At 35.3% G+C, this 18,102-nt stretch overlaps 1 protein-coding gene across 35 annotated transcripts in view; it reads left to right on the top strand.

Moving 5' to 3' along the window:
* Positions 1-18,102, top strand: part of LOC144960773 (talin-1-like) — a 146,447-nt gene that overhangs the window by 40,843 nt on the left and 87,502 nt on the right. For 22 of the 35 annotated variants that reach the window (XM_078894095.1, XM_078894088.1, XM_078894090.1 and 19 more), the window contains exons 15-22: positions 1,851-1,880; positions 10,348-10,488; positions 10,957-11,117; positions 12,635-12,788; positions 14,188-14,292; positions 15,278-15,445; positions 15,933-16,148; positions 17,131-17,244. In XM_078894095.1, coding sequence (XP_078750221.1) covers positions 1,851-1,880; positions 10,348-10,488; positions 10,957-11,117; positions 12,635-12,788; positions 14,188-14,292; positions 15,278-15,445; positions 15,933-16,148; positions 17,131-17,244 — 1,089 coding nt within the window. The remainder of the gene's footprint in view (positions 1-1,850; positions 1,881-10,347; positions 10,489-10,956; positions 11,118-12,634; positions 12,789-14,187; positions 14,293-15,277; positions 15,446-15,932; positions 16,149-17,130; positions 17,245-18,102) is intronic. The other 13 variants (XM_078894103.1, XM_078894101.1, XM_078894102.1 and 10 more) reach the window with 1 other exon arrangement.

The raw sequence follows: 18,102 nt of genomic DNA, 5'->3' as shown, positions 1-18,102 counted from the left end.
AAGAGAGCAGCAACACAGGCTACTGGGGAAGAAATGGACAACAAAAATGTTAGAGAGATTTGAAGATACCTCTCACCTCACCTCAATCTCCTGATCGTGTCGATCCCAGAGGAGGCATGGGAGCTGATCCTGTAGCTGTTTGGTGCCATTCGTCTGTTTGGTGCCATTCGTCTGTTTGGTGCCATTTGGTGCCATTCGTCTGTTTGGTGCCATTTGGTGCCATTCGTCTGTTTGGTGCCATTTGGTGCCATTCGTCTGTTTGGTGCCATTTGGTGCCATTCGTCTGTTTGGTGCCATTTGGTGCCATTCGTCTGTTTGGTGCCATTTGGTGCCATTCGTCTGTTTGGTGCCATTCGTCTGTTTGGTGCCATTTGGTGCCATTCGTCTGTTTGGTGCCATTTGGTGCCATTCGTCTGTTTGGTGCCATTCGTCTGTTTGGTGCCATTCGTCTGTTTGGTGCCATTTGGTGCCATTCGTCAGTTTTCTGCCTTGTGGATGAGAGTGGGACTGTCCATCGTTGTCCAGTCTTTAATGTTGTCCACCCAGTTCTTGTTTTGTTAATCTCTTTTTTCTTCCTCCTTCTAGTGTGTCCTGTCATATTGACGATGACTCTTGTAGGAACAATGGAAAGATCTATTATCTATATATGTATGAATGAATATGGCTACGTTGTCTCTATGGACGCTTGCTGTGAATGTGTGTGTTACTTCAAGTGTGTCAGTCTGTTTCTATTATCTAGTTAGTTATTTGTTTCCATAAATCTCTGTCCAGTGTTAGCGTTTTTAGCTTTTGAATGTTATCATGTGTGTTACGGTGCTGAAGCAATTGGATGTTTCCTTGTGTTGTTGAAATCAGTTCGTCGGTTGTTGTTTCTAAATGCATTTGATGTTTTTTTGAGATCTTGATTCAATGTTGTTGGAAGTGAAGTTGGTGTACGCCCTCTGTATTTGGCTCCTTGTTTGAAGTAATCATCCATTGAGGCTTGTGCTGGAATATTTTCATCTCGTCGGAGCACGTGTACGAACAGTTTCCATCTTTTGTTTCTTTTATACGCGTCTCTGCTTCTGTCATATACATCCTCATTACAGATTTTGTCTGGCCAATGTACTCCAATAACTCATCTCAATTGTTTGCGATGAAGGGAGTCCAGGGTGTCCAAATTCTTTTTTAGTAAGACCCAAAGTACCACAGTTGTACAAAAGGATTGGCAGCACTAGCGCTTCGTTAAAGGTGCATTCTTTTATTTTCATTGATGATGTTCGTCCTGTTCCAAACATGCTAAAGGTTCTTTCATTTGGGGCCCCAGGAGTGATATTTTGGCAAACCCATGATTTTTTCTCCCATATAACATTTATTTAGGGGATCTGTAGTTTGTCAATAGAATCCTCATATCATTGTAGAACCATGTACTGATCAATATTATATATAAAATATAACGTTTTCCGTATGTGTAGAGTTGCTAGTGTGGATAGAAATAGTTGACAGAAATCTGTTTGAGATCTCTTCTCTCTCTCTCTCTCTCTCTCTCTCTCTCTCTCTCTCTCTGTGTCACCCCCTTCTCTCTTTCTGTCTCTCTTTGTTTCTCTTCCTCTAACACACACATATATATTTTTGTGTATAATCCACATCCTAGAGTGACTAACATTATACTCATCTCTTTGTTTCTCTTTATATATATATCTTTCTCAACAACATCTTGTGCACAAAAAATTTGACTTTGGCGTGATGATTATATATATATATATATATATTTATATTGTTCCATACATACACAGATACATTATATGTTATATCTGATATATATATGATATATTATCTCCCATTGTTTGCTCCTCCTCCCATACCTTCAGTTCTTTCATAAGCATGGTTATAGGCAGTCTGTAAGTAACCCGTTACCTTCTATTCATCCTTGTCTTTGTCAATGTTGTTGGTATTCTCATTATTGTCATTATTATCAGCATCCTTATCGTCATCGTTGCTGTCATTCATCACCATCATCAACATCAACATCATCGGCATCATCAGCGTCAATGTTGTCATTGAAATCATCATTCCATTCTGCAATCCCACCATCGTCTCCCCCTGACCTTTGACCTAATCTGTGCTTCTTCCCAAACCATTTGCTCCTTGCTGATTGACTGCCTTGCTGACCGCCTACAGTGAATACCAGTTTTATTTCAATGCTACTGACTAACCAAACCTGCCAGCCCTTCCACTTTTAACAAATTAAAAAAAATAGTATATGAAAAAAGAACAGCAGAACAAAATAAAACAAAATTAAACTCACAAAAAAATAACAAAAATACTTTGCTAAAAAGTTTTAAAACTTTGTACCCGAGCGCTAAAATGACTTAAAACTTTCTACTCAAGTGCTAAAATTCCTTAAAACTTTGTACCTGAGTGCTAAAATGCCTTAAAACTTTCTACTCAAGTGCTAAAATGCCTTAAAACTTTCTACTCAAGTGCTAAAATGCCTTAAAACTTTCTACTCAAGTGCTAAAATGCCTTAAAACTTTGTACCCGAGTGCTAAAATGCCTTAAAACTTTCTACTCAAGTGCTAAAATGCCTTAAAACTTTCTACTCAAGTGCTAAAATGCCTTAAAACTTTCTACTCAAGTGCTAAAATGCCTTAAAACTTTCTACTCAAGTGCTAAAATGCCTTAAAACTTTGTAAACGAGCGCTTAAGTGCCTTAAAACGTTGTGCCCGAGCATGCCTGCAGACACGAATACAACCAAACGCGACTTCAGCAAGGCAAGGAAATCGGATCAGCGTTTGCTTCTTTCATCGCCATCCATCTCATTGTCGTCTATTGCTGTAGGTGTCACACAAAAAACCCCCCAAAAACTTTGCTCTTTTTAGTTGTTGCATGCTTGATTTGTCGAATGGAAAATCCCAATATATTTAATCCTTGGCACGGCCTTGGTTACAACTTTTATTTTGTATTATTTTTATTGAGAAAGTCTCTCTCAAGCATCAAGTGATTTTAATTACAATATAATAGTGACAAGACTACAACTACGAATATTGAATTTGTAAATAATGACAATATAATAGTGACAAGACTACAACTACGAATATTGAATTTGTAAATAATGACAATATAATAGTGACAAGACTACAAACTACGAATATTGAATTTGTAAATAATGACAATATAATAGTGACAAGACTACAACTACGAATATTGAATTTGTAAATAATGACAATATAATATGACAAGACTACAACTCGAATATTGATTTGTAAATAATGACAATATAATAGTGACAAGACTACAACTACGAATATTGAATTTGTAAATAATGACAATATAATAGTGACAAGACTACAACTACGAAATAATTGAATTGTAGTAAACTAACTGACAATATTATAATGACAAGACAAATACAACTACGAATATTGAATTTGTAAATAATGACAATATAATAGTGACAAGACTACAACTACGAATATTGAATTTGTAAATAATGACAATATAATAGTGACAAGACTACAACTACGAATATTGAATTTGTAAATAATGACAATATAATAGTGACAAGACTACAACTACGAATATTGAATTTGTAAATAATGACATATAATATAGTGACAAGACTACAACTACGAATATTGAATTTGTAAATAATGACAATATAATAGTGACAAGACTACAACTACGAATATTGAATTTGTAAATAATGACAATATAATAGTGACAAGACTACAACTACGAATATTGAATTTGTAAATAATGACAATATAATAGTGACAAGACTACAACTACGAATATTGAATTTGTAAATAATGACAATATAATAGTGACAAGACTACAACTACGAATATTGAATTTGTAAATAATGACAATATAATAGTGACAAGACTACAACTACGAATATTGAATTTGTAAATAATGACAATATAATAGTGACAAGACTACAACTACGAATATTGAATTTGTAAATAATGACAATATAATAGTGACAAGACTACAACTACGAATATTGAATTTGTAAATAATGACAATATAATAGTGACAAGACTACAACTACGAATATTGAATTTGTAAATAATGACAATATAATAGTGACAAGACTACAACTACGAATATTGAATTTGTAAATAATGACAATATAAATAGTGACAAGACTACAACTACGAATATTGAATTTGTAAATAATGACAATATAATAGTGACAAGACTACAACTACGAATATTGAATTTGTAAATAATGACAATATAATAGTGACAAGACTACAACTACGAATATTGAATTTGTAAATAATGACAATATAATAGTGACAAGACTACAACTACGAATATTGAATTTGTAAATAATGACAATATAATAGTGACAAGACTACAACTACGAATATTGAATTTGTAAATAATGACAATATAATAGTGACAAGACTACAACTACGAATATTGAATTTGTAAATAATGACAATATAATAGTGACAAGACTACAACTACGAATATTGAATTTGTAAATAATGACAATATAATAGTGACAAGACTACAACTACGAATATTGAATTTGTAAATAATGACAATATAATAGTGACAAGACTACAACTACGAATATTGAATTTGTAAATAATGACAATATAATAGTGACAAGACTACAACTACGAATATTGAATTTGTAAATAATGACAATATAATAGTGACAAGACTACAACTACGAATAATTGAAATTTGTAAATAAATTGAAATAAATAATAGTGACAAGACTACAACTACGAATATTGAATTTGTAAATAATGACAATATAATAGTGACAAGACTACAACTACGAATATTGAATTTGTAAATAATGACAATATAATAGTGACAAGACTACAACTACGAATATTGAATTTGTAAATAATGACAATATAATAGTGACAAGACTACAACTACGAATATTGAATTTGTAAATAATGACAATATAATAGTGACAAGACTACAACTACGAATATTGAATTTGTAAATAATGACAATATAATAGTGACAAGACTACAACTACGAATATTGAATTTGTAAATAATGACAATATAATAGTGACAAGACTACAACTACGAATATTGAATTTGTAAATAATGACAATATAATAGTGACAAGACTACAACTACGAATATTGAATTTGTAAATAATGACAATATAATAGTGACAAGACTACAACTACGAATATTGAATTTGTAAATAATGACAATATAATAGTGACAAGACTACAACTACGAATATTGAATTTGTAAATAATGACAATATAATAGTGACAAGACTACAACTACGAATATTGAATTTGTAAATAATGACAATATAATAGTGACAAGACTACAACTACGAATATTGAATTTGTAAATAATGACAATATAATAGTGACAAGACTACAACTACGAATATTGAATTTGTAAATAATGACAATATAATAGTGACAAGACTACAACTACGAATATTGAATTTGTAAATAATGACAATATAATAGTGACAAGACTACAACTACGAATATTGAATTTGTAAATAATGACAATATAATAGTGACAAGACTACAACTACGAATATTGAATTTGTAAATAATGACAATATAATAGTGACAAGACTACAACTACGAATATTGAATTTGTAAATAATGACAATATAATAGTGACAAGACTACAACTACGAATATTGAATTTGTAAATAATGACAATATAATAGTGACAAGACTACAACTACGAATATTGAATTTGAATAGACAATATAATGACAAACTACAACTACAATATGATTGAAATAAATATAATAGTGACAAGACTACAACTACGAATATTGAATTTGTAAATAATGACAATATAATAGTGACAAGACTACAACTACGAATATTGAATTTGTAAATAATGACAATATAATAGTGACAAGACTACAACTACGAATATTGAATTTGTAAATAATGACAATATAATAGTGACAAGACTACAACTACGAATATTGAATTTGTAAATAATGACAATATAATAGTGACAAGACTACAACTACGAATATTGAATTTGTAAATAATGACAATATAATAGTGACAAGACTACAACTACGAATATTGAATTTGTAAATAATGACAATATAATAGTGACAAGACTACAACTACGAATATTGAATTTGTAAATAATGAAATCTTATAGACAAGAAAGTGAAGCTCTGTCAAAATTTGTGAAATTTGTGAATTTGACAATTGTATTCCATACAATACCAGCATTGATTTTTTTAAACATCTCACCATTTCCCCCCCATCCCCATCTTTTAAAATTTTTTCTCCTCTTTTTTTATTAATTTTTGTTTGGTTATTTATGTATTTTGTTGTTGGTAAAATTATTATCTCATTTTTTATTTTATTTTGGGTGAAAATTTGATTTTGAAATTTAACTGGTGAGATTTTTGTTGATCCATTTAATTTTAAAGCCCCCCCCCCCCCCCCCCTCTTTTTTTTTAAATCTTAAAAGGAAAATAGAATGTTTAGTCATTGAAGGGATAATCGTTATTCAATTATAGTTTATAAAGATGTTTGACTCTATCATGAGTATTGTCAAATTGCATCGGTTTGCTGGGAGAGAGTGTTCAATTGTTCTATCTCAAACCACATCGGGAAGAATGTTCAATTGTTCTATCTCAAACCACATCGGGGAGAGTGTTCAATTGTTCTATCTCAAACCACATAGGGGAGAGTGTTCAATTGTTCTATCTCAAACCACATTGGGGAGAGTGTTCAATTGTTCTATCTCAAACCACATCGGGGAGAGTGTTCAATTGTTCTATCTCAAACCACATCGGGAAGAATGTTCAATTGTTCTATCTCAAACCACATCGGGGAGAGTGTTCAATTGTTCTATCTCAAACCACATCGTAGTCAGTCTTACAATGCACGTTTGAATTGGACAACAAAAACACCCAAACAATGCTGATACTGATAGAACATTTGAGTAGAAATTCACAACGATCCCAGTTGGACGAGCCTGCTTGCTACAGATGTTGTCATAATGTAATGTACAGATGTTGTCATAATGTAATGTCCAGATGTTGTCATAATGTAATGTCCAGATGTTGTCATAATGGTTGTACATGTCAGTTGTCAAAGAGAGGCCTTCAAGGGTTTTACTTTTCTTCTTCTGTTTTTTAATTTATTTTTTGGGTGTTTTTTTGTTTGTTTGTTTGTTTGTTTTTTTTTTTTTAATAGAAAGAAATGCATTTTGGGTAGAGATAATAAACATTTCATGTATTGTTTGTTGCTGTAAATCTGGTATTTCGACTCTAGATATTTAATGTCTAGATTGGAATGTGTAAAACGTTGTTGCACGGTGTTGTGTTGTCAGCTCAGCTCGTGTGTTGTTGTGTCAGCACGATTAGGCCTTGAATAAATCAACACTTTTAGTTGTGTTTGTGTTTGGAGATTATACAAGAAATTATGGACTCGTGATAGCTGGGGTAGGATGATGTTCCACGATGTAGGAATGGTAGACTACTACACAAAAAAATAAAAAGAAAAGAAAGGAGAGAGAGAGAGAGAGAGAGAGAGAGAGAGAGAGAGAGAGAGAGAGAGAGAGAGAGAGAGAGAGAGAGAGAGAGAGAGAGAGTATCCTGATACCAAGAGGTAGAAAGGTAAATGATAATGATTTTTTAAAAAGAAAAAGAAAAACATAAAGAGGGAAATTAGAGGAGAAAATTTTGCAACAAAAGTCTAGAACTCTAGAAATGAGACAATGACTAAAACAGAAAAGTCCAAATTTTGCATGTTTAGAAACACACTCTTGACTCGCAGGGATCACGTTGAAAATATTCACAGATGGTAGAAATGATGAGCTATAAATGTGAAATGAATTGTTGTGACAACAGTAGGTCAAGCTGCATGGATTGAAATAGACAATTAGAATTAGAATTCATTGTTTTGACTAATATTGTTTCAGTCCTTTAGAAATTCCAAACTCTTAATTGAAATGAAAAGACACTCCAAATAAACAAAACAAACAAATAGCAAATAGCCCCCCCCCCCCCCCCCCCCCCCCCAAAAAAAAAAAAAACAAAAAACAACAAAAAAACAAAAAACAACAAAAAAAAAAAAAATAATAAAAAAAAGAAAAAACCCTCAAAGATAATTTTCTTGTAGGGATGTGTGCGTATGTGTTGGACCAAAAAGATAAGCCTTTTCGTTGGTAAAGAAGTACAATAGAAATGTTTAAAACTGACTTAATTGTTAATTGATTAAAATTTTAAAAAGATAATTCTTTACTTCACATCAGTAATTCAATCAATTCCGATTTTCAGTCTTCAGAAAAAAAAAAACTATTGATTTATTTATTTTATTTATTAAAAAGTTCTCAAATTTAAAAATCTTGATGGTGGTGTTAACCAGTCAACCACTGATGGTAGGTCAATACATAACGTGTAACACATTTAGACCTACAGACGTGTTAATGTGCTAGGACAGTGTGTTATTGAATACTGGTTGGTCAATTAGGTATTTTATTGTTGAGTTAAAAAGGTCAGCTTAATTCCCCCCTGCTTTGCTTTGTTCTAATTTTATCAACAATTTTAAAGACATGACATTTCATTGTTCGATGTTACATTGCATTTGATATTTATTGTTTATTTTAGGTGTTGTATTATTTTCATTGTATGAATTTCTATAAAAAATTGATTTAATAAGCGTTACCTAAATTCTACACTCCAAATGAGTGTCTCTTTCTCTCACCCCTCCACCCCCCCTCCACCCCCCTTTCCCCCCCCCCTCTGCCCTAATTGTCTCTTTCTCTCACCCCACCCCCCCCCCCCCCCCCTTTTGCCCTAATTGTCTCTTTCTCTCACCCCTCCACCCCCTCCCCTGAGTGAAATGAATAGAAAAAAAATGTAAACAGTCCCAAATTTGAAATGCTTAGATGGGAATTACAACTGGTGGTTACATTTCCTTTTTGGGATGCAATAAAGTATTATTATTATTATTATTATTATTATTATTATTATTATTATTATTATTATTATTATTATTATTATTATTATTATTATTATTATTATTATTATCGTGCATTCCCCTCACCTTCCCTCTTCCCCCTTTTTTTTTTGACTTATCTTTAATCCTGTTTCAATGAATCTGGATAATTCAATCTTTTTTTTTTTCGTTTATATTTTGCAAGTCTGAGAAAACTTTTTTTAAAAAAATGTCATTAAAATTTCTATATTTTTTTCGTTATCTACTTATTTATCTATTAATTTATTTGATAGCTAATTACGTTTGACAGCAAATATACAAATGTTTTGCCATTGTCAACCACTCCCCCCCCCCCCCTCCAACCTCTCTCTCTATTCTATTCTCGTTGCCTTGTATTTCATATTCCCCCATGTCTCTTCCCCCCCCCCCCCCTCCCCCCCTTTCCATTCTGCTCGCCCCTTGATATTTGAATTTTGAAGATCAAATTTTATAATGCCTTCATTTTAGATGTTATGGCAGTAAAGAATTCTCTTTTCATAGATTGGTAGTTAGATTCTGTTTCACTTGTATATTCTATATTATCACTAGTAGACTCTATAATATCACTTGTACAATTGTGACAAGTTGTCGCAATTTTCTATTTTTGATACCAACTGTCTTAGATTATTTCACTATTGTAATTCGACTGCTCTCAAATGTTTTCATTTTAAAAAAAAATATTTAAATCTCAATTTTCTTAAATTACATTGTACATCATTTGTTATAATTTGAATTAAAAATACACCAATTGAACTCCATTTTTCCACACAAACGTTGAATAAATAATAAAATGGCGAATTGGTCGAGAAAAGAAAAAATAAGTGAAGCTAGTGCAATGGAATCGGCCTGAAGTCAACATTCTTACACGTCAACATCTGATTAAAGTCAACATCTTTTGTTGGCCCCAAATTTTTTGTTCTTTATCTGAGTGTGCTCCGTTGATAATGGATCAAGTCAGCCTTACTTGGAGTTATTCTTACTTAGTTTACTGGAGTCTGCTCGTATCTCTGGGCTGGAGGTGTTGGCTTTAGCAGGATTCCACTGTACATTAACTCACTCAATCCCAGAGATTTTTGATACTTTTCAACATTGGAAAAAATGTATTAAAAATGAGGATGTACATAGATAGTTTTATTCAACTATCATTAACATTATCATTCAAAAACAAAACATTAGCTTTGATACTACGCCTATAATTTGTCTCATAAAATGTAATAGTTAGGCATGGGGTAAAAGTAACCAGGGTAAACTACGGATATAGTTGGTGTTAGGGTTGACTGAGTTAATTCTAGACATGATGTTAGACTTCTTGTCTGCATGCTGTTTTATAAAATCTTTTTATCAAATTTGTTTATAATTCTTTATTCATTTATTGTTATCTCTCCAGGGCAAGAATGCCCAGCAACAGGAGCTGACCCAGGCCCAGAGAGCTTTCATTGTCACCATCACAGATGGTCTGTCGGCCATTGACGCAGCTCACTCAGATCTCGACCACAAGGATGATCTGCCCACGCTGGGAGACGATCCTGTAAGTCGTCCAGGCCTATCTTTTTTATTTTGGTTGTCGTCGTAGTGACTGTGAGACGATGTCTGCCTCTTGGTGGGCTTTCCTTACCAGCTTTTGCAGTCTTCTCAAATGGAGCAGGGAACGGTAGATTTAATAATTGAGCTTAAAATTATATATACAGCGCAATATCCACTAAACATGCTCAAAGCGCTTTACAAAGGGTCACTGGCCAGTAGCAACACGTAGGATGAGACATGATGCCTGTGAGGTGATGTTACAATTTTTTACGGACAGGGACAATGTTATTTACTAATTTTACATCGATGAAAGAATGTGAATAAAGAGCCTTCTTCAGTGACTCAACTATGCACCGCTCCGGACTCGAAACCAGGACCATTTCGATCTGAAGAAAAGTATCATGCCACTAGACCACATAGCCGCTTCTCACTTCATCATCATTATTTTGTCTTTTGGTGTTGTTCCCCTCAGGCTTCCAAGAAATGGAGGGAGAACCAGATGGACCTGTCCAAACAAAAGGTTGGCTCCCAGCTGTCAGCCATGAATGCCGCCACGGCACAACTCGTGACCTTGACCTCTGCTGAACAAGATGAAGTGGATTACACGGCCGTTGGTGCCGCTGTCAACCAGATGTAAGCTCTTGTTGTTATTTGTATTTCCCTGACCTTATCCAGGTTCGGGTTCCGTCTCTGTCAAGCCTTCTACACTTTAAAGGAGCTTTTATATAGCGCAATATCCACTTAACATGCTCAAAGCGCTTTACAAGGGGTCCCTGACCAACAGCAACTCGTAACTTGTAGAACGAGACATGGCGCCTGTCAGGCGATTTTACACTTTTTCCCGGACAGAAACAACGCTGTTCACAGCCAGGTACTTATTTTACACATGAGTACGATGAGAGAATGTGGGTTAAGAACCTTTTCCAAGGACCCAACTAAGCAAGGCTCGAACTCAGGACCTTCCAATCACACCACTTGACCACATAGCCACACACATGACTTATTTGATTGAAGCCTGTGATTCCTTGTGTCCCAAAGGGCCACACCTTCCACACTACTACAGCCTCATTACATTCTTTCTATCTTATTCCAGTCGTCTTCTTCATATGATCTCTGCCGTATTAAAGTGAAAAAAAAAATATTTTAGAAGTAAAGTTACTGTCTTTTTCCTTCAGACGTCATGTAAAATGTTGCTGCTCGAAGCTCGAAGAAATAAATGAGAATGTGAAATTGAATGTAAGCTTCAATTTAATTTACGACAACAGATAATGTGTACGTTTCGGGTTTCCCCTTTATCAACAAAATAGGATGAATGAAATAATGGGATAGTGGCGTTGTACAAGGCTTACATTCAATTTCACATTATTATTTATTTCCTTAACTCACTCAATCTTAGAGATTTTTGCTACTTTTCAAAATTGGAAAAAATGTATTAAAATGATCGTGTGCATAGATAGTTTTATTCAACTACCATTAACATGTAAAATCTAAAAACATTGGCTTTGATACTACGCCGATAATTTGTCTCATAAAAATGTAATAAATAGGCATGGGGTAAAAGTAACCCCGGGTAAACTACGGATGTAGTCGGTGTTAGGGTTGAGTGAGTTAAGACGTCAGATCTTTTCAGCAAATCCTATTCCTTCCTCTTTTCTCTTCCATTTTTTCTTCTTTTTTCTTTTCTTTTTTTTCTTCTCTGTGTCGTGTCCTCTGACGACAAGGCCAAAACACGACTGTTTTCTCTTCTTTATTGTTGAAAGAAATTCTTTTGGTTTTAATCATTATCGATTCTTGAACCTTCACATTCGTCATTGCCATCCAGGTTATTTTAATTTTTATTTTAAAACCAAATGTTAATGATTTCCTGTTCCGTTCTGGATTCCGTCGGATTTGTCCATTGCCTGCTTCTTGCTATCTTTATTTATTTTTTATTAAATAGTTTTTTTAAGGATAACGATCCCCCCAACTTATTAAAAATGTTTTGTTTTGTTTTTTGTTTCCAATGCCTTTTTTTTTGTTTTGATTATAATTATTTTTTAAAATGTATTTACGTCTTAAATTTTTTTTTACAATAATCATTTATTTTTCTTTTATTAATGATTTCTTTTTTTTTTTTTTCTTTTTTTTTCGTTTGTATTTTACCATTCCAGCTCGTCCAATGTTGGAGACTTCAGTCGGGACGTCCGCATGCTGGCCTGTCTTCACGAGGACCAGAATTCTGGCCAGAGGCTGATGGACGCTGCCAGGGGCCTCATCGGGGCTTTCTCCGATCTCCTCAAGGCTGCAGAGCCACAAAATCAAGAGGTATGCTGGGATTTCTATTCAAGTCAATCTAAAAAACAACAAACTTGAACATTTCTATTGCTGAATATTGACCAAATGTTGACATGGGGGTCCCTAGCCAACACATAGAGCGAGACACGACGACGCCTACAGAGACAACACTTTTAATGGCCAGGTACTCACTTTAAACCTTGAGTACGATGGAAGACTGTGAGTAAAGAGCCTTTTCCAAGGACTCAACTATGTGCTGCTCTCAGTGGGACTGGAACCCTGGACCATCCTGTTTGAATGGGAGGGGCAGGCATACCTGTAGACATCACAAGTTTGTTTTGATGAGTTATTTATTGTTCCTTTGTGGGTTGCTATGGAGACGGCGTGTCTGATCCATTTCATTCATTTTTATACAGTTGTCCATTGTCAACCACATCCATTGATGCTAATCTTTGAATAGGCACAGTTTTGTTTTCAACTATTTTCCATATATATATATATATATATATATATATATATATATATATATATATATATATATATATATATATATATATCTTTATTATTATTATTATTATTATTATTATTATTATTATTATTATTATTATTATTATTATTATTATTATTATTATTATTATTATTATTATAATTATTATTATTATCTAACTGACTCGGCTACCCTAATTCATGTTTTATAATGATTCACTTTATTTTTCTAAAAACTTCCAACGAAAGTTCCAACGTATAAATAAAATAAAATAAAATAAAATTCCCTTTATTCATCCCATGGGGGAAATTTGACTCTAGGGTCTATTCCAAGGGAAGACTGGAATAACCCAGGCATCAGCCGCAGTGCAGCGCTGCAAATTGAGCTTGGGCGAGGTGACTTGCTCAAGACAACACAGTGCAATGGCGGGTGATCGAACTCTGTACTTTTCGTGTACAAAGCTAAGACCGTACGCTGAGCCACACTGCCCCCTATTGCACTAACAGAAAATGAAGTTATTAGAAAGGTGCAGAAGACAATAGAGAATACAAATTTTGAGGTGATATTTTCAAAAGACCTTGACCTGAAAAAACAAAACAAAAATCAAAGATATGACGACATGACCACAATGGCATTCTCTTTTGATTTGATTTATTTTTACCACGATCTCCCCGGCCAGGCGGAGTTGTCGTACCAGTAAGGTCGTGGGTTCGAGCCCCCATCGCTGCCGAAAAGTTTTTATTCTCTGTTGTCTTTTGGCACTTTCCTACTCACTTCATTTCTTGTTATTAGCAATTGCTTTCTACCCTTTGGATAAAATGTTAGTCTATCGCAAAGTACTTGCTGCTAAGTCTAAGTGACCCAGCTATCCAATAACTGCTGGGTGGATGATATGGATAGCTTTAGGTAAATTGGTTTTTCTCTTCTTGTTGTCGTTTGTAGCCGAGACAAAACCTTCTGGCAGCCGCTGGCAAGATTGGAGAGGCCTCGCAGGATGTCATGAATGAAGTTGGTGAGACGGTGCAGGATCTGGATAAACTGTTCCAGGTATGGATGTCATGTGGGGTTGGTTAGGTTGTCATGGGTCTACTCATCGCCATCATTGTCATTGTCATTGTCGTTGTCATCATCATCATTGTCATTGTGGGGTTGGTAAGGTTGTCATGGGTCTACTCATCACCATCATTGTCATTGTGGGGTTGGTAAGGTGGTCATGGGTCTACTCATCACCATCATTGTCATTGTGGGGTTGGTAAGGTGGTCATGGGTCTACTCATCACCATCATTGTCATTGTCGTCATCATCATCTTTGTCATATCCATCATCATCATCATCATCATCATCATCATCATCATATCCATCATCATCATATCCATCATCATCATCATCAATGTCATTGTCATCGGCACAACAACAACAACAACAACAACAAAAACAACTACAACAGCATCATCAACACCATGTATAAACCCAATTCTCTATGGATGAATATATTTTATACATTAAAATCAATAACAAAAACAAACGATCACACACATATGTATCAGTATTTTTGTATTTACGACAAAAACAAACGATCACACACATATGTATCAGTATTTTTGTATTTACGACAAAAACAAACGATCACACACATATGTATCAGTATTTTTGTATTAACAATAAAAACAAACGATCACACACATATGTATCAGTATTTTTGTATTAACAATAAAAACAAACGATCACACACATATGTATCAGTATTTTTGTATTTACGACAAAAACAAACGATCACACACATATGTATCAGTATTTTTGTTTTTACGACAAAAACAAACGATCACACACGTATGTATCAGTATTTTTGTAATGACGATAAAAACAAACGATCACACACGTATGTATCAGTATTTTTGTAATGACGATAAAAACAAACGATCACACACGTATGTATCAGTATTTTTGTAATGACGATAAAATCCACGTCTTGTCATGTATTCCCTATTGAATCAACGAGTAAACAACTGATGAAATCATTGCAATCTGGCAGGAAACCCTGATGTCCCTGGCCAAAGGAGTGGCCAATGCGACAGCTTCCCTGGTCCTCAAGGCCAAGAGTGTGGCCAATACCACAGATGAGCAGTACCACAAGGACCGGGTCATCTCATCGGCCACTCAAGCGGCCCTGGCCACTTCCCAGCTTGTGGCTTGTACTAAGGTCAGTCAAGTTAAAAATTTAAAAAAAAAAAACCCACTCGAAATTTAAGATCATCTCAGTCCCAACTTCCAATGGTTACCGCCTCAAAATCCACTTTTAGTAAAAAAAGCTTTTAAAAAAAAATTAATTAAAAATTGAGCTTTTATATATATATAGCGCAATAACCACTAAATGTGCTCAAAGCACTTTACAAGGGGTCTCTGGCCAACAGCATTTTAACATTTAGGACGGGACATGACACCTGTCACACAATGTTACAATTTTTCGGACAGAGACAATGCTGTGTTAACGGCCAGGTACTCATTTTACACCTGCGTACGGTGAGAGAATGTGAGTAAAGAGCCTTCTCCAAGGACTCAACTATGGGCAGATGAGGCTCGACCCAGGAGATTGCGATCCGAAAACAACTGTCAAGACCACACAGTGTGCCCTCTGCACACTTTTTCTGAATTTTATTCACTTATTATTACTGTTTCTGTCCTTCCAGGTGGTGGCCCCAACCATTGGCCATCCAGCCTGCCAGGAGCAGTTGATCGAGGCGGCCAAGCTGGTGGCCAAATCCGTGGAAGGCATCGTGGACACATCTCAAGCGGCCTGCAAGGATGACTACTTGTTACAAGACCTGGGATCTGCAGCCACAGCTGTGACCAAAGCCCTCAATGATTTGTTGGTCCACATCAAGAAGGCTGCACAGCCCACCAATGTGAGAATTGGATTCATTTTCTTTCTTGTTTCCTCCAATACACATGTGTTACTTTTCTTCTAACGATGTTTGTCAACACTTCAGGAATCTCCTGGTACAATGGACATAGATTTTAGGGAAGATTTTACGGGAAGATTTTACTCTTGAGAAAACTGGAAGATGCTTTTTTTAAAACAAATAACTTTCAAACATTTCATATTCCAAACATTATGTGTTACTCTTTCATAAGAGTGTGGCGTGTGACTCTAACATAACAATATGACGTGTCACTCTTAAGGCGTGTCACTCTAACATAACAATATGGTGTGTCACTCTTACGGCGTGTCACTCTTACATAACAATATAGCTTTGAATCAAAATGCAGCCAGGGGGTTTGAGCCAGAGATTAGGCAAGGCATTTTTTCACAGTATCCTCTGTCTGCCAAGCAATGAGTAGGTAGCTGGGTCTGTTCAAACTCCTGGAAAGTACTCAAGTATCCTACCTATCGGGTAACAGGCAATGTCTCACCCTTTCTTGCCACAGAGCTGGGATAAACTCCTGCACATACATGCAGGTTTATGGGGGCCTTTTCTATCAAATATTACCAGATCCACTTTTATTCTTCAACGTTTTTAGTTTTGACTAGATTGTATTTGAGTGTATCCTTATGACGGGATCCTATGCCTCTACCTGGATGGGACTTGTAGGTCATGTCCAAATCGTCACATTGATGGTTTACTGGTGCTGGGATCTTCTCTTCTCTATTTGAACCAGTTTGTCCTTTGTCTTGAGTTTTCTTTGATGCTACAACCCCATCATCTCCCATTTCCCCTGCATTCAATGAAATGACCTAAAAGTGTTGCAAGCATCGTAAACCCCCCCCAAAAAAACCCAACAAAGACATAAATATGATTTTTCAATAGATTTACTATTTTTTTTTTTTCAGGAAGATTTTGAATTACTTATAATTTTCTATTTTATTTTTGGCTTTTCTTTCCTCAGGCCAATGAACAACATGAAGAAGCTGTGGACACCATCATCAACGTGACAGATCGACTCTTCTCATCCGTGGGAGACGCCCATGAGATGGTCAAGCAGGCCAAGTCCTTGGCTCAGGTAATTTGATACAAGATAAACATCTGAACAAGTGTGTATGAAAGGTGCCAGACAACACGTGTGTATGAAAGGTGCCAAACAACACGTGTGTATGAAAGGTGCCAGACAACACGTGTGTATGAAAGGTGCCAGACAACACGTGTGTATGAAAGGTGCCAGACAACACGTGTGTATGAAAGGTGCCAGACAACACGTGTGTATGAAAGGTGCCAGACAACACGTGTGTATGAAAGGTGCCAGACAAAGTGTGTATGAAAGGTGCCAGACAACACGTGTGTATGAAAGGTGCCAGACAAAGTGTGTATGAAAGGTGTCAGACAACACATGTGTATGAAAGGTGCCAGACAAAGTGTGTATGAAAGGTGTCAGACAACACGTGTGTATGAAAGGTGTCAGACAACACGTGTGTATGAAAGGTGCCAGACAAAGTGTGTATGAATGGTGTCAGACAACAAGTGTGTATGAACGGTGTCAGACAAAGTGTGTATGAAAGGTGCCAGACAAAGTGTGTATGAAAGGTGCCAGACAACACGTGTGTATGGAAGGTGTCAGACAACGTGTGTGTATGAAAGGTGCCAGACAACACGTGTGTAAGAAATGTGCCAGACAACACGTGTGTATGAAAGGTGCCAGACAACACGTGTGTATGAAAGGTGCCAAACAACACGTGTGTATGAAAGGTGCCAGACAAAGTAATAAAGAAAAATACAAGAAATAAAAACATCCCAAAAATCAGTTGATGTCAACCCCAGTTGAAGTAGACTGGTTTTTTGGGATGTTTTTTTTTCTTGTATTTTTCTTTCTTGCTGTTTCTGGCACCTTTCATACACATGTGTTCAGTTGTTTATCTTACACCGG

This window comes from Berghia stephanieae, chromosome 15 (assembly GCF_034508935.2).
Source record: "Berghia stephanieae isolate SIO BIC M18660-M18661 chromosome 15, UCSD_Bste_1.3, whole genome shotgun sequence".
Taxonomy (NCBI): Eukaryota; Metazoa; Mollusca; class Gastropoda; order Nudibranchia; family Aeolidiidae; genus Berghia; species Berghia stephanieae.
This window is presented reverse-complemented; position numbering and strand designations above follow the sequence as displayed.